Genomic DNA, 18,214 nt, shown 5'->3' with positions numbered 1-18,214 from the left:
TAAATGTGACCATTCACTGTTCTAGACAAGTAGACGTGAACTGATAACACTTGAAAGAAAAGAAAATATAGGAACCTAGGGATTAGTGTGAAAATGATTGTAAATTTACACCTGAATGAAGATAAATAGCTCTTACATTAGATACACTTATCTCATTCTCAGTAAGTGATGAACAGCTTTGCTATTTTTCTCCGCTAACTGGCCAGCAACGAGAGAGAATTTGTTTTAAAAACATGAGGTATCCAAAAGCACATGACTGATTCATACATTTGGAGAATGCTAGAAAGGTTACACTAATTCCTTAACTTCATAAAATTAAGAAACAGATGAGGCCTGCCATCATTTCGTATTTCACATATATTTGTCAGCCAAATGGATAGCTTAATATATTGCTCTTTTCACTGAGCAAATCTTTTGTGTAGGCTTACATTATTTTGAGTATAAGGAGCCTGAAAATTGAAAATCATCTTTGACCAGCTAATGCTTGCCTAATATCTTGGAGAGTCAAAACAATTGATGAAGGTTTTAGTGGATTTCAATCATCAGATATCACCTTTGAAGAAATGTGCTGGCATTTCTCAGGCGATACAATTAATTTCATGGCAATACTTYACTAAACAGAACTAATAACTGAGACATCTTGTACAACTTCTGCTGTTCCACACAGGCAGGGCTTTTCTTTCAGAGATTACTGTCACCTAAATCTCCAATTTATGTCTCTGACTGGACTGTAATGGGACAGGACCATGGGAAGTGCATTGCCAGCCAGGGCAGGGGCAAGGTCCTGCTGGGCAAGGCCAGTCGCTCTGAAGCTGTGGCCAGATGCTTGACACCATTAGTCCCTGACTTTCACTAACCCCTGTGCAGCTGTGGTGCTGAAGTAATATACTGCGCTCTTTAGTCAACCTGGYTTACAGCTATGTAAGCTCACAGGGGCAGAGCCTTGTTTGAAGACTTGGGGGCAACTGCTTTAAAAGAAAAGGTAAGAACTTGGCCACTGAAAAATCACGGAATTGCCTGCCCGTTTCTTCTTTATATCTCAAAAGTGGTTGAGGTCCTAGAAGAGAGGAAAACAAACCACTAAAACCATACTCTGATTTATACATGCGCAAACTGAGAACAAATTGAGTAAGCATGCTTTCTGAGCGCTCTGTGATGATGCCTAGGCCTTTTTCAAATGTGGGAACAGTTTTAAAATAATCAGTATGTGGGCCTAATAGTTGCCATATTCCTAATTATGAGATGCTACATCTGTTCATTTGCGGTTGCATTATCTCTCTTCCCTTCTCTCCCCCCCGCATCTTCAGCCTGTCTTTTAGCTTCAATAGTCATCTTAAAGTGGTTATTCAATCAAAAATGGTTCACTTTATGATTTCAAGTGTCTCATGAAGTCAAGAGCATTTACTTTGTGCTCTCTTCACCAAAGATTGAGGCAACATGAGAAATGTTGTATTACATCTAAAAAATAATCATCAACCTTATAACATCTTTGGTTGGGATTTTTTTGCTAATGCACATTTATGAGAAATCTGCCACTAAATTAAAATTCCATACTTGCTCACTGCCTCCACCACCACCCCCAGCGATTTCAACAAATACAGCCTTGAAAGGCATTTGGGGTATTTTTTCCAGTTCTAAGATGAAATTTCTGGTTAAAGGGAAGAAGAGGAACCACTCATCTGATGATAGGTTGGCAATACTTAAGGGATGGGAACCTGCCGGCCACTGATAAGCTCACGCGCCTGCCAGCTACCAGTCCTATGAGTAACCACGCAGCCCTGTAAATACCCTGCTGCCATTGCTAGTAACAGACCATAAGTTTTGTATCGAGTTTGCAAGACCTCAGGACTGAGGCTTTTCACACTGCTCTGACAGAGCTCTCCTTGCTCTGCCTGCAGCTTCGTTTAACTTGGTTTAGCAATTTAGTGGCAGCATTTCCTCTAATTGGCCAGGTGTCTATGGCTAATTTAGTTTACTTTTGTTTATCTTTTTATGGTACGCCACAGTTTTATATAGATAGCAGCCGCAAGTACTTATTCTGCGCAGAGCAAGACATTTAGGACTAACACAGTGAGGAAGCGTAGAGACATACAGGCCTGGCAGGGCAGCGGTGGCTTGCGAAGGGACGACACAGGCTGTGGCACAGGGATCAGGCGTGGGATGGTGAGAGATGGGGCACAGGCTGGCACTGGGGACCCCGTGGCTACAAACAGTTCACCTGCAGTCAGTTAAACAGATGCACACCTGGAGCTGGGCAAAACTGGGTTTTGAGGTAACAAAGAGAAGGAGTAGTACCTAACATACATAAAAGCATCTAAAATATGCATATAGTAAATTTGGATGTAATGTGGAGCTGCAGAGCAATGAAGAAAGAGAAAAGTGCAAGTGCATGTTAGCAAACATAGAAAAATGACCCCCAAAGGATCCTAGACTGCAGAAGAAGAAACCACCACAATGAATATGATATTCCTGCTGGGGAGGCCCTGTAGGGGCCGACAGCTCCCTGTGACACCCCCACCAGCACCAGAGTGAAGCCACCGACCTCAGGACCCAGAGGAGCTGGGAAGGAGAGAGCACACCAGGGAAAAAAGGATAGAAACTAACTGGTGTGTGTTTGACAATTTAATTGTATTATTACTACTGTGCCTGAAACTACAGTTTTTTTCCCCATATAGAAGTATTCTAACTGTATTATTATACTTTCTTTTTCTGTAATAATTAGATCTAGATTAATAGTGATTCTTGAATTAGACTGTTAAGATTTCAGTGGTACTAACAATCAGTTCTTGGCTTTATATATAARTTGTTTTTCCTCTTTGCCCATAAAGATCTTGAGCATAATGTATGCGTTGACCTGACCCTGTGCCATCACATTTCTCTGTTACATACGAGTTCAGACAATTCAGAGAGCAGTAAAAGTGTCCCCAGGAGACCAGAAATTTAAGAACAATGAAATGGGAACTACAAAGGCAAAGAATTCTCACATGAAGCCCCAACTGTTGCCACAACCTAAATCTTTTTCATACAGTATTTCATACAGTATTTCATACAGTATTTCATACAGTATTTCATACAGTATTTCCAGTATATATACTGTGTTATGCTTTTATATACAATCTATCAAGAAACATTTGAGTTAATGCTAAAAGGGATCTTCTCAGAGCTGGTGAGCCAAAATGATATCTGTCCTACAGTCTATTTATGAGCACTGACAGTGCTTTCTCCTCACACTCATGATCTGATCATAAGATTACTTTGAGCACTCAAATAGGCCACAGTTTTTCTTCAGGAGTAAAAGAGACGGACAGGCAGGATGGAGAGCTGTTAGGACAGTCATCACCGAATGTAATTCAGTGCTTTTTGTATAGGGCTGGCAAGCAGCCTGGCTGATAAATTGGAGATTCAATATGTTTGCATCCTCTGCTGAGACCTGCTTTAATGACTGTGTTTTGGCAATGCTCTTTCTTTTTGAAGTACCCTCAAATCTCTGGCCCACTGGCTCAGCTCTTTCTTTAAAAACTTATAGCTGAAGATGCTGTTGCCATCAGACAACAGATTTTTGTCACTGAATCTAGCAGAAAAGTCATTTTTAGCTCAGTATTTCATAATCTCTAGAATCTGTTAAAAAAGTACCTAGGGAAGGAAGACTGATTTTCATTCACATTTATATCTTTCACATTGCTTTAGGCATCCAGACTGTCCTTAGGCAAGATAGATACATTTTGCTCTTTTCCCACCTCAAGCCTTTTGGCACTGCTAGAGTAATACAGAACAGCTTCGGTGTCATCTCCTGTACCTCAAGTGTGGGTGTGAAACTTTGTGCCAAAGGCAGTGAAATGTCTTCTGTAGAGCTTCCAAGGCTAGAAGGGCTTTTGTGCACCACAGGGTTCAGAATTATTTCTATACTGAGGTCAGCAGCTCTTCATTATTTAAAATTCATATTCCCGAAAAGACCACATGAAATGGAGAAGCCACCACTTTCTCACCTGAGTCGTCTGCCAGAACTTGACTGAGCCAAAGGTGATAGAGCTTAAATTTAAAAGAATCTTACTCCTTTAAATTTAACATTTGTTTATGCCCTTGTCCAGAACCTTGTGAAAAATTACACTACAATTCCTGGTGCTGAATGAGCTCATTTTCCCTTTCCAAAAAGCACAAATCAGTTGGTTTAATACAACAGAAAACTCCAAGGGAGTAGATAAAGGGGCTGACGGTTCCAAGCTAACACACTGTTCCGAGAGCCTAGAGCACACCTACTCCTATCCGAGTGTCCTCCCCGCAGCAAGGCAGCTGGATGCACACCTTTACCCTCCTGCGGGAACATCCTTCTCACAACAGAGGAACTGCCGGGCAAGGAGGCTGACATGCCACAATCCTGCGTGCGGTCACCGCTGTGCCCGGTCGCTCCCTCACGACTCTCRCAGCAGCATGGGAGTGCTGCAGACCTGCGCGGCTCCTCTGCACACAGGAAACACTTCAGGTTTATTCCACCTTCAGAGCAGCTTCCTTCCCAGGCTGTAACTGCTGAGCCCTGAGGCATCCTTAGGTACAGTGAGCTGGCACATATGTCCATACACTATTCAAACCAAAAACTTTTCCCCACTTTAAGATAAGGATGTATTAGACTTGGTTTTGATAATAAAAAAAATAGAAAAAAAGTAAAAAGAAAAGCCTCGTTTCAGGCCTATTAGACCCTGTGTTGTTTCTTTTTTTCTCTCGGCCAGCTTCAGTAGAGCGCTTGCTCCAGAGAGGTCTGGCTTGTCCTGGCCAGGCCACCACGCCTGTCCCTGGATGCATGCTCCAACGCTTAAGCACCTGTGCTGCTAACATGAGGTCACTTACTTCCCACTGCAGCTTGGCTGGCTTCGGTTCTAGCCACTGATTGCTTTTTTTAAACTTTTTTCCACTTTTCAGCTCCTGTCATTTTTCCTGTGTAACTGTACACACAAGATGCTATCTCATCTTGATTACTACCGCATCCTGCTGGGTTTCCATCCTGGCAGAAGGAAACACAAACATTCCTTTGCTTTTTTTTGTCTAGCTCTCACAGCATCAGAAAACCTTTCAGCTATCAGCTACCTCTAATTCCTAATTCGTGGCTTGCTGAAGGAAAGCTCTTAAGGCAAATGGAAAATCTGATAGCAATTAGCAGTGACATGGTGGTGCTTGCTCTGGAACTGACTCATTAATTTTGATCCTAGCTGTTGCTTAAGCCTAAAATATAGATTAATAATAAAAAAAAAAAGAAGACGACAACTAGAAAGGGATGATTGACGACATGCGGTAATCACAGAATCACAGAATCGCTGAGGTTGGAAGGGACCTCTGGAGATCATCTAGTCCAACCCCCCTGCTCAAGCAGGGTCACCTAGAGCACGTTGCACAGGATTGCGTCCAGGCAGCTTTTGAATATCTCCAGAGAAGGAGACTCCACCACCTCTCGGGGCAACCTGTTCCAGTGCTCTGTCACCCTCACAGTGAAAAAGTTTTTCCTCATGTTMAGATGGAASTGTCTGTGTTTCAGYTTGTGCCCATTGCCTCGCGTCCTGTCGCTGGGCACCACTGAAAAGAGTCTGGTCCCATCCTCTCGACACCCTCCCTTCAGATACTTGTACACATTGATAAGATCTCCTCTCAGCCTTCTCTTCTCCAAGCTAAACAGGCCAAGCTCTCTCAGCCTTTCCTCATAAGAGAGATGCTCCAGTCCCCTAATCATCTTTGTGGCCCTTCGCTGGACTTGCTCCAGTAGTGCCACATCCCTCTTGTACTGGGGAGCCCAGAACTGGACGCAGTACTCCAGATGYRGCCTCACCAGGGCTGAGCAGAGGGGGAGAATCACCTCCCTCGACCTGCTGGCAACATTCTTCCTGCTGCACCCCAGGATACCATTGGCCTTCTTGGCCACAAGGGCACATTGCTGCCTCATGTACGTATGAGTATGTAATGTATGAATAGAATTGTTGTGATTTGTCCAAAGTAGCTACTTCATAGAAAAGGGTGGGTTTTTTGCTCTTTCATTTCAATCAATCTATGTACCATTAACAGTTTTAGCTAGTACCAGTGTTCAAGGACCAGCAAACAAAAAAAATGACCAGAAAGCTTCTATATTAATGAACTCCTTTTTTTAGCAGCTTAAGATTCAAACAGCCTGAGTACCTCAAGCTCAAATTCAAATCAATGAACCTCAAGGAAGTTGAAGCAGTGCTAAGAAAATAAGACTAAATTTAACTGAACGTCAGCCTGTGGGTGCCTCAGGTAGGCACCTGAAGTAGAAAGCATTTGTCTGCAGTCCTCTAAGCCTTCATCCCCAAGTGGCAGCTCTAATGAGGCCAGGTCCATTCTTCTTCCTCAATATCTGCTGCTGACAAATGGCCGCAGCCAGCAGGTAGGAGCACAAGGACACATTCTCATAAATAACATGAAYGGCTCTATCGCACTGCTGCTCCAAAACCTACTCGCACCAGATGATGTTTGCTGGAAGCACTTAAAAGAACCAGCTCCTCTCTCACCACCCCCAAACCCCCCCATCCCTCAGGACAAGCCAGGCACCAGCAGCCCCAGCCCTGTCCCCGGCCCCATGGCCGCCCTTCGGGCCTCTGCACAGCCAACTGCACCCCCTGCTAAACCTCCTCAGCTACGGGGGGACTAACATCTACTTTCTAAACATGCACTGTCTCTCCCTCTTGTCATGTTTATACTCCYCCTCATGTGGCCATTACCTCATTACCGCTGATCGCCCTCCTGGTCTGCATTTTCCTCTCATTTACTCATTTCTGCCTGCGGTTTCAATCTTTATTGCAGAATGTTTTTTCCTCAGGCAGCAAAATCTCTACTCTTTAATAAAAATAATCTATGCAGAAATTACCTCCTTGCAACACATGCCAAACACCACCGCTCAGTCCCCTGGCTCTTGCTGCATCCGTTTCCTGTCTGCCCTGCGACAGAGCCGTCAGAGCAGCACCTGTGCTCCGATTTCATTGTTCCTTGCCTGCAAACTCCTGTGGGCAGGAAATATTTCAATTCATCCTACATACTGCCAAAGAGAAGCTGTTAACATACTATTGGTCCTTATCAAAGTATGTTTTTCAAATGTCCACACTCGTGTTTTGTTTTCTGGGGGTTGTGTGTGCACACGTGTGAAACGAGACACACTGAAAACTGCCTTAATTATTGAGGAAACACTGGTCTTGCAAAACACAATACATATTCAAATAGCTAAAATCTAAGCCRTTGCTCTGTGCGTATGCTATATGCTGTACTGTAGTATTAACCGCCATCACGGCTCAGGGGAGCCCGAGTGCCTCACCTGAGCCAAACCACAGAAGTTAAACGGACTTCCTCATTACTTGAGCATGAAAACCACAGGACAGAAATCCTTGTCATTCCTACAGCATTATCATGAACTAAGCAGGCCTCACACACAGGCTGTTAATCTAAGTTAATGGAGTTATACACCTAAGGCTTACCAGTGAGTTTTTTGCTCTGCTATTGGTATAATACAGGTCTACTTTCCACCTGGTCTCCTTTTCGCTTTGGCTTGTGTCTCCCTCAAGCAAGAGGGAACAGAAAAGCATTCAAGTGTGTTCTTTGCCAGAGGCATCATCAGAGTCACTTCAACAGTGAGATCAGCTGTAAGCAAGACAGCAAAATCCACAGTTCTGAAATACACCTCTATTAATGAGCTCAGTCTGAAGTCACATTTAGCATGTCTCGTTCTTGATTTACAGTGCGTTCTGCAGGCAAAAGCCACAGCTTAATAATGCCTTTTGCAAATTAGAAGTTTGCTTAAAAATCTTGTTTATCAGCTTTATTGCTTCAAAGGCATAGTGACTAATTCAGAAGGTCAGCAATATTTCTATGCTTTGTAAATTAAGTAAATACATATGTGTACATCTTATCTATTCTACTCTTTAAAATGCTTATTAGTTAACCAAAGCAAGTCAGGAAGAATGAGTTTAAACCAGAATTCATATGCTTCTCTTCACCAGCTAAGAACACTGCTTTTCACCAGAGATTTTTATCAGAGCCGCAGTCCTGCCAGACAGTGTCCTGTCACCTCCTGGGAAGCCAAAGACTGCAGTAACAACAGGCTCCTTTCCCATAGGTCTTTTACTACTTCTTTCTCACCAGCTGCATGTCCAGACTTCTTGTTTCCAGGGTTTTGAGCTGCAAGTAGGAAACTCCCTCTGCAGAGTAACTAATAATGCACTGGTCGTTGTTACTTAAGTGTTGCCTTCACGTTACCTAATTGTCTTGCTGCTGTATTCTTGGCTCTAGCAAGGGGGAGCTGAGGCCCTGCACAGGTGGCTGGGAGAGGGTGCAGTGGCTGCATGGCTGCACACAGGCATTTGCCCAGTCTGCAAGGTCTCCTGCTAACTCTCCTCTCACTGACAGTGGGTATATACAGGATATAGACCTTACGTGTTCTGTAAAAAATATCAGGAGAGCAAACAAACAAGAACACTGTGAGGAGGAAAGTTCCTTCATTAAAAAAGTTCTCTTTGGAAAAGAAAATGCAATGAAGTCAAAGAGCCATCTTAAAATTTTCAATAATAAATTTTAATTAACTATGCATATTGCTATAGCACATTAGATGCTCTGTTTAGTGAGCAAGTGTGTACTATATAAACAAAAAACACAAAGAGGACATCTGTCTCAACTCAGCTACTTCTTGTCTGTCTTTCTGTTGACTTTCATGAAGCTAGCATTTGAATTGAAACTGGAATTTAGCAACTTCTTGGCTGTATGCTAGATTTAAAAAGTCAAGTAATTGCTAAGAAATACACTTTATCTGAACTGTTTCTTTACCAAATAATTACTAACATACATTCTACTGCTATGTGCTATTCAAATAATCTCACAAAGAAACAGGATACAAAGAGATGAACAATCTCTCCTATTTTTAGAGAACCACTGGTTTTCAAACCACAAAGTTCTTTTTTTCATGACTTGTTTCAACAGCAAATTGAAGCAAAGCCAAAATCATCATCTTCTTTTAGTGTAAGTCTTTACATGCAAGCCAGCTTTCAAGCTTATTTCTCTATTTAGCACTAAAAACAAAGATCAAAATGAAGCCATAAGTTTTTACTAGATTTTCCATTAATTGATACCCTTTTTAAAAATATGAAAGTAACCAACACACAAGCCTCTCTAGATTCACTTGCTTCAACATAGTCAGTTGAAGGCTTGCTGAAGCCAGAAGCCATTGCAAGGCTACACAGCTACARTATGGGCCACCCAAGAACATGGGAATAAAATTCACCAGGGCTGAACAGTAATTCTCATATTCTCCTTAAAAAAMAAGTTACATCTCTTATCAGGAATTCTGCATTGTCTTTCCAAACTTCTTTGTCTGTTCTAGGTGGGAAGCTACTGAAGGTGGAAAGAGGAGAACAAGGACTTAACTGCTACTCACCTGCCTTGGTTTCACACCTGGTACCAACAAGTGAGGGGGTTTCAAACACTGTGAGTAGCAGCAGAGGCTGGGAACTAGGATTTACATTTACTGAGAGACAAATGATTACCTGGATCCTCTTCAGGCAGCTGCTTTTCAGTCTTCGCTGCAGTCCTGTAGCTCTGCCTTTGCTGTCTGCAGGTCGCTTCAGCCTGGTACGGGGAGGCAGCAAGGCTCAGGCAATCACATCGCTTGTCTGCCAGTTCCTCCTAACAACTTACTAATTCCTTAACCAAAGTCAGCCACATTTGACAGAAGAGTAGCTATCATAGGCATAGTAAATTTCTGAAACTACATGAAAATTCATAGCTTTCTGGGAAGGAGGAGAGTGAGCACCTCTTGCTGCTGCAGGGAAGCTGAGTAGCAGCCTGCATTCCCACAGCAACAGGAGCTTGCTAATTAGGGACTGGCTCATTAGCAAAAGCTTATCAGCCCTTGTATGGCTGCAGACCAACATTACAGATAGGCACCTTTGCTTGTCTGGCAGGCCAGCTTCTACCACTTTCTCAAAAGAGGGGACCCTGCCCCACTGCCATAGTGGATAGGCTGGTATGGTTACTGGAGGGGCCAGCAGGCTGGGCGGCAGCACTGAGGAACAGRCTTAGGGAAGATGGAAAGGGAGCTGAGCTCTGATGCAGCTGCCCTGGGCAGGGCTGAGGTTACATCAGGACACAACTGTGTGTGAAACGAGGCTTTACATGTTCTGCTTCTTGTACAACGGCTCGTTTCGTGCCCAGCGTTAGGGCCATCAGTAGCACTGAGTGCTCCCGGTGTATTTGCACTGTGCTCCTCTATGCCATGCCCTGCGGAGGCAGAGCACAGAGCATTGCCGTGATGCACTGCCCAGGCTACTCTATTCATTTCCTAAAAGAAGCAATTCATCCACATGGAGTACCACACTACAATAGCTATTCTTCCAGGCTGGTGTATCTCCACATAACACTGCCTCGGGCTTCAAATAGTCTCTCTTCGCACACAGCTTTCAGAGACGGCTTGCACTTGCCCACGAATCAGCAGCAGTAACAGAGAGCTTGGAGAGCACAGGGACAATCCCTGAAAGGACAGGGTGATGCTGTGTATTTTGGGGTTGAGAAGGACACCTGCAGGCATCTGCTCTTACTTCGTAATTGTTTTTTCGTTGCTGTCCTCATATTACGTTATTAACCTTAGCTTTGACTGCTGCTTTCCTTCAGTTCTTCAGTCAGAGGATTATATAGGAAAGAAATGTGGGAACTAACTAACTGCTCCAAGAACACTGCTGAAGTTATCGGACTTGAGGCTGATTTCTGTTAGTCCAGTGGTTAGAGGCATTAGTCCAGTGGTTAGAGATAAGGTTTGGTTTGGCTCCAGAACAGCTGCTGAATCATGAAGGTGAGCTGGAGACATCTGGCAGGAAATGCGAGCAGATGAGTTGGATTTAATAGCAGCTGTGCATCTCTGAAAGCAACRGAAGTCCCTGAGAATAATATTCATGAGGTTATAAGGAAGAAAAGGAAGTCAGAGAAACACCACCTAGGCAGCACAGCTAGCTCACAGCAAAGATTTTTCTGCTAAGGTGCGAGTTGAAAAGAGGTGTGCACCAGTAAGCACAGCACTTGCACCTGCCTAACTGCTACCATGCAGGGAAATGGGCCATCCCAGCCCTTCTGTGTTAGTTAAACACATGGTGAGATCGATTTCCCATCCTTGGGATTTCAGAAACTGGCTGATTGCTTAATAACTTGAGTCAAAAAGGCTAACTACAAAAACCAGCCATCTCCTTAAAGCATTTGTTAGAGGCATGCATTAATATTAAGCATGATGGTGATTATTTGGAAGAATTAACTCTATATACAGAGCATGTTTTCAGACAGTCACTCCCCAGGCATTATGTCTTGGTTGACCCTCTGTACCCACTCTGACACTGGGACAAACTGCTTTCCCAGCTTTACACTGGCAGGGGGCTTAACTCCTRGACAGTAGCCCAGTGTGTTAATGGGCTCTCTTTTGGCAGGGGGATTTCCCGGAAGGCCTTGTGTGGCCTTTAGCAGGGGTGTGTGTGTAAAGGCAAGAATGCACCTTCACTTCAGTAGCCTCCTAATTGTTCTCTGCATGTAATTTGCACATTGACATAATAGTAATGCTCAAAGCTGTTCCACCACAGTAAATCGAAGGAAAAAAAGGTCATTAATAATGATGATCTGCAAAATGGTCTAKTTCTGAGAAGAAATACAACAGTCTTATTTATGTTATTCTCAAGAACTGAAAGGATTGTTATATGAAAAGGGAAAATCTGAATTCATTGCAAAATACACAATAAAGAATTCTCTCTTAGCCAAATACAGTACTTTGAATTTTTTTTTTTTTTTTTTCCCTGAAGCAGATAATGAGTTGAGAGATTGAAAATTTTAAAAATCATGTTTGGAAATGTCTGTATAGGTAGTTTAGGCATTTGGAGTCCAAACAAAGCACTGTTTGCCATTCCTGGATGGAAATGTTTTGCTCTGTAACATTTACCTGGGCTTTATGGGAGTTGTATTTTGGGCAGGTGTCTGTATTTTCCACTCTGGGATAGAAATTCAGCCTGCACATTGCCTCTCAGACGAGTCATAAGATGCCCCCGCTCTGCTCTTCAACAGAGGATGCTCCTCAGAGCACCACAAGAGACACTCGTCTGTAGAGAAGAAAGGAGTCAGAACTTCCCATCTGACTTTAGACAGGAGCATTAACAGCAACAGAATGAAGACTGTATTTTTTCCCGAGTCTTTGATGTACAAGTGCCTATACCTATACCTTTGATGTACAGGTACCATGTGCCTATGGACCTGTTTTTCCTCATTTTTTAAAAAGACTAAAATACGATTTTATTTTAAACACACTCTGCACTAAATAGGAATCAAATCCTCTAGTTTTCACTCTGTGGCAATTTAAAATGAGTGAAAAAGGTGAGAAGAACTAAAGTACACACCAAATTGTAGAAAACACAGGATATATGGAATTATTGTGGAGAGACTGCCTTGTAGGCACGTCTTCATATCATTAAACTTACAGGCTGCTGTAACAACAAAGTCAATGGATATGATTCAGTTGGTATTATGTAAATGGCATTTCTTCAGCTATCACCCAGGGTAATTGTGAGCAAAATCCGCCCAATAAGACCATATACCAGGTTTGATCTTCACAGAAGTTACTACCAAATTCCAGAAGAGATGAGTCCTGTTTGCTCTAAAACAATCAAAGAGCACCGAGACTCCCCAGCAAGGTCTCTCTGAGAGGACTCTTCTTGTTGCATCTTTATTGTTCCATGTTTCTAATTGCACTTTCCTTTAAATACATTTTAGTCTTCAGAAAACACTTTTTTTTCCTCTCCTTTGGGATCACAGCATGTCCACTGTGTTATCTAGCTATCCAAGTGCTTGGCCAGCTCTATTATCATCTGAGTGCCACAAACGGACAATTAAACTGGAAGTGGAAATTATGCTTCCTTTGGCCAGACTCTTTGGAAGAATAGTCTTTCATATTGTTAATCGGGTTTCTTAAAGCTCAGAAGAAGCACTTAAATCATGTCTAATGTCTTTAAAGTTTTGCAGTAAGAGAATGCTGGAAGCCTCTCCTTGATTTACGTATGCATTTGTTTGGGGACATGAAAGACAGAGGATAAGACAGCAGAAAATGAATATAAAAAGGAGGAGCCAGCAAGGCCATTGTTAAAGGCTGCGGAAGAAAGCACAGCTGAAGTTTTCCAGTGTAAGTAGGTCTTCATTACAGTGCAAGAATTTTTCATGGACACAGTTACTAATCATGAATTATATGCATATATTTTCATGGTAATAAGTAATTAAAAGACAGCACTTTCCCCAAAAAACCTGATAGCCATTTAAGATAACCTAATTAATATTAGAGAACTATAGGCAGGATTCAGTAAAATACAGTGTCTTGTTTCTGTGCCATGGAAAAGAACAGAGCTCAGCAAAATATTGACTTTCATGGCATTCTCAAATTATACACTAGTTCCAACAGTGTGCAAAGGCTGAATCTGCAATTATAGAATAAAAATATCAAATTCATTATGGAATAGCAATTTTTACCCGAGTTTTTATAGGCAGGGCAGAGTTGTATACTTGTTTTTGCAGCATGGCTGGTATAGGTTTAGAAATTTGCTATTGACTGCATAGGCTTTAAAGTATTGTATGGAATGTTGTATATGATTTCTACAGCCTATTTTTTCATTTTCTTTTAAATTCAGAAGTGTAAACAGAGGTTAATTCTAGCCCGCATTGGCTAAGTTTTGCTCTCCTATGAACTACTTTAAACATTTTCTAATAGATCGTATTAGTACATAATTTAAAAATCTTACCACATGAAAATAAAATCAATGCCAAACAAATTACAAAGGAATATGAACAGAATATAGCAGAAAAAATGAAAAAAGTGTTTATTTTATAATTGTACAAATAATAAAACAATACCCCAAAGCTGTACATGAAATAATATTAAACAGTGTCAGACATGACAATCCTGACAGAATACATATCAATACTTTAAATCACAGAAATGGTATTACATATGCTCAGTAGCAATAGTACTGTGCAGGAATGATGCTCTCTGTAAACTCTCTTTCTTTATTTTATCTACATTTAGAACAATTGTGCTTTTCCCTACACAAAGTAACAGTGCTCTTAAAAATAAATAGTAATGTGCAATTTAAGAGTCAGATCCTGAAAGATGCCAATCTAGATGCCCACCTAAGTTCTGGACACGTCACTCCCAGTAAAGTCGCTGTGAGTAAGGAGCGCTCAGCACTGCCAGATCAAACACTAAAAAACGTACTGAACCCACATCGGCTTTTCTTCAAATTGCAGTCAGTTAAAAAAAAGGTGCTGACCTCAAGTATGTGTTGATTTTATTCTTTAACAAAAGAATGGTACAGTATTTATTAAATGAGGCCTGGTTTCTTATTACATATCAGATCGTGTAAACCAGACAAAGTTTGAAAGGTTCAGTAGATTTTAAATCTGAAGAGTGGCTCAGAGCTGAGGGAGAAAGAATTGTCCCAAAGCTGAAAACTTAACCATCAAATATATTTATCTATAATTTTTATGAAATATGAGAAAGAGTCTCTTGCACAGAAACATTAACATATACGTTAATAAACAATTCACAATAAATTTACCTGAATGAAATCAAATTCTTCAATGTAGAGCTGCCAAGAGAACTGGAAAAATATACAGTCTGCTGTCTTGATGTAGCTCCCTGTTCTTATCTTTAGCATACTTCTAGGAACCATGGCTGGCAATTGATATGACATTCTTGAGGATAAATTTGAGGAATACTCAGTCAAAGGGTACCCCTCAGTTGATCCTCACCAAGACAGATATCATTATAACATCTGGGATCCTTCTTTTTATTCTAGCTATTTTGTATTAGTCACCGATAGTGTTGGATGATAAGAGGGATAATTACAGTAAAGCACACCTGACCTGTGCCATGGGTCAGGAAGGAGGCATCTACTCTCAGCGAGGAGATCGGACCAGGTCCCAGCCAGAGGGGAAGGTGAGCATGGCCAAGGGTTGGGAATGAGGGCTGGGGCTGGCGGTGCCGGCCGTGTGCAATACAAAGGTGGAAAGCATGCAGGAACCGAGGGCGAGGGCCAGCTTTGAGAAGGTCCGGGTAAGCTACTGTTGCCTTGGAAGGAGGTGCTGCTGTCATGGCCTGCACAAAACCAAGTCTGAGAAAACTTGCCCTGAACTGCCCCATTGGACCAGACTTAGTGATAGGGTGGGATTTTGGACTCCATGGCTTGTGCACTGCAGCTAACCTCACCCACAGAGTATCAGATGTGACCCTTGCAGGCAGGTCTTTTCTCCATCCTTCATTTGCTGACTTCTAAAGGCACCCTCCCTCATCTATCCCTCACCATTAACGTCTCCTTGTTTTCATTTATTCAGTTACAAAAGTAATTTTTTTTTTTACTACCAGAGGAATTATAGTGTCTCCATCTACTTTGCTCTCAGAGAAATAATCATATTGGTGTATTAAAACCTTCCCTGAGGTGAAAAAAACACCTGTCAGTTCATATTGTAGTCAACGTGAATTCCCTTTTTGTTGATGGCCTGACAGTGGAGCAAAGAAGAGAGCACATTCCCAGAGGAACAGATAAAGCTAAACATGCACTTCTCTGAGCTTCTGTGAGACTGACATCTGTGAACCCTTTATCTCAATAGAAAGTCAATCAGTGTATACAAAATATGTCAGAAAAAAACAAACAACAGCAGCAAAACCCTAACAGAAAGAATAGGAATACACACACCTTTCACCAAGCAAATGTCCTTGTCTTAAACTGCAAGCTTACACAGTGTACATATAACACTCTGTGGATGATCACCAACAAATTAAATACATTCCAGTCTGAATTGCTATTTAGTTCCTAGTGATGCCTTGGTTTCAATGCTGATCAGATTAGGACTGTGTCCCACACCTTGGCATACAGCCAAAGTAAATTGTCCTGGGTCGGAGAGACTGGTGAACAGGAGACTGTTACCGTTTCTTAGCTATGGCAGGATGGCTTTCTATTTCACATCAGCATCTACCAAAACGGGCTGCAAGTCGGTGATTTAGGCTACTAAATTCGCATAATCACAGACCTCTAGTCATGCATATGTGAACTTAAGAGGAAACATGGCTAAAAAGTGGCATTTTTTTAACTGCTAAATGTTCTTGAGTTTTGTGCTACGCATGAAATTCTCCAAGCTAGCTCAAGGTTTGGTATGTACAGTGGATATAATATTTGGAGATGAGGACSTATCCTAGAGCTGAAAACATAACGGGAAAATACCCATATGTTGTATCTGCATGCCTCCTCCTTAGCCTAGCCTGCTATGAAAACGGTGGAACCAGGTGGCCTCCTTTACCTGCTCCTGTAGAGCTAAAACAAACCGTACGCACACAGGTTTTGTACCTTTGTGTACATCGTACTGACTCTCTGCCCTCCCCTCACTCCTCCAATTTCTTCTTCTCTTTTCTGAAAGGAGAGAGCAAAAGAATTGTTGGTTTTGTGAATAAACAAAAAGAATGCTGCTCAGAAAAATCAATGTGAGATAATACAGCTCTGTGTTATTTCAGTCAATTATACATCCCTACATCAAGCTGATACAAAGGAGGTATATTAGAGAGATGTATTATCCAACACCACGAGAAATTTAAGTTTTGAAAGAACTGTTTGTTCTACAGTTCCTTTATTTTTCATTTAGTTGGCTAGGTCTTTTTTCTTTTAGTATGTTCCAATATGTCAGCTGTGTTCCTCTAAACTTCTTGTTTTCCTTTCAATTAGGAATAAAAATCATATATATTTGAATGTATGAGATACTCTCTCTGCTCCTGCAGATTTTTCTGAAGAATAAAACTCTACAGGCAAAGTCAGTACAGAGGCTTTGTCTGAGATGCCTCATGCAAACAATTTAAACAATATAAATTACTGCAAATAAAAGATCCAGAAAATGTTTCCTTCAGCAGCAAAGAAACATCATATGAAATGTATACCATTTCTTCAAGAAAAGGAAAAAATGTGTATAAAAAATAAGAATAATCTTTGGTACCAAAAATAAGGGCACCTTTTTGTTAAGTGAGTCTTCAGATCCGAATAAAACTGAAAAACCTCTCTTTAAAAAAGGCTCAAAGTGACCAATCTCTGAGTGGTTCCATGTAGTGGGTACTGACAGCTGTAGCTAAAAAAACAATCTGGGAGGTTGAGAGCTGTGTGACAGCAGGTTACAACACAATGACAACTGATAAAGTATTTGATGTTTCCCTCCAGCCTCCCTCCCTTACGAATCTTTTTCTCCTAAGACAATTCCTTAAGATACATACTTTTAATTATTCATAATGTCCTCAAAATCCTTGAGGGGTTCCAATACCCAAGAGCAACAAAACCCAACCAACGACAATAAGAAAAACAGCAACAAAAGCTGAGGTTATAATACAAGATCAGAAACAGTCCCCTGACTGAAGGCATTTGCTTGATCTGTTTGATCTTACGGACTTCGCTTTCTCTGCGCAATCCCATCATGACCTTCTCTGCCGAAGCCTGGCGTATTTCCTCAAGAAACTACCGCATCCACCGGGGATTTCTTTGATAAGCTCTCTGGCCACAGTGGCAAGTCAGCAATAAGCAGGCTATTTGTTTCTTCTTCAATTCATGATGAATGTATCACTGGGTCCTGTAAACACTACTGAGTATACATTCAAGCTTTGTTCTTAGTGAAAGTGGCACTTACTTGAACCCTTGCAGTCAAGATAGCTTAGTTTTATAGCACTTTACAGGTATAGTAGCTGGTTATGTACTTCTGATAAAACCCCTTTTTCCAATGGCTTAGCGGGTATTGAAATATATCCTCACTAGGATCCCATTGCCGTTCCACAACATCTTTATGATGAAGTGCATATTCTGGACTTCTTATTGTACTTTACATGTGCTTTATTGCTGTACACATTTCCCTGTTGTTAGTTTAAGTGCTCCTCTGTTATGTAGTACATATAAAGTTTTAAACTCTAGTGGCATCCTATGAGGGCTGGCATTAGAAAAGTACCGATACTTTAGATCATCGTAATAATGATATTTGACTGGTTTTCCAYGTAAATCTTTTGGGAATGGCCAAAATCCATACAGGTGAATTTCATCACAAAATCTGGTGGCGAGCGTATACATGAGGAGACCGGTGCTGGGTCGCTTGATGTGTACCTTGTTTGTCAGCCAATAGCTGCAAAGAAACCAAGAAAAGTATG

General features: G+C 41.6%; 1 protein-coding gene across 1 annotated transcript in view; it reads right to left on the bottom strand.

Annotated features, from left to right (window-relative positions):
* Nucleotides 1–13,859: 13,859 nt before the first annotated feature.
* ST8SIA4 (ST8 alpha-N-acetyl-neuraminide alpha-2,8-sialyltransferase 4) overlaps nt 13,860–18,214 on the bottom strand; it is a 61,803-nt gene continuing 57,448 nt past the window's right edge. The window contains exon 6 of the mRNA XM_026073589.1: nt 13,860–18,189. Within this exon, the coding sequence (XP_025929374.1) occupies nt 17,907–18,189 (283 nt within the window). The 3' untranslated portion in view covers nt 13,860–17,906. The remainder of the gene's footprint in view (nt 18,190–18,214) is intronic.

Source organism: Apteryx rowi, unplaced genomic scaffold (assembly GCF_003343035.1).
Source record: "Apteryx rowi isolate R43461 unplaced genomic scaffold, aptRow1 scaffold_370, whole genome shotgun sequence".
Lineage (NCBI taxonomy): Eukaryota > Metazoa > Chordata > Aves > Apterygiformes > Apterygidae > Apteryx > Apteryx rowi.
The sequence above is the reverse complement of the archived record's forward strand: the minus strand, read 5'-3'. Positions and strand labels throughout refer to the sequence as shown.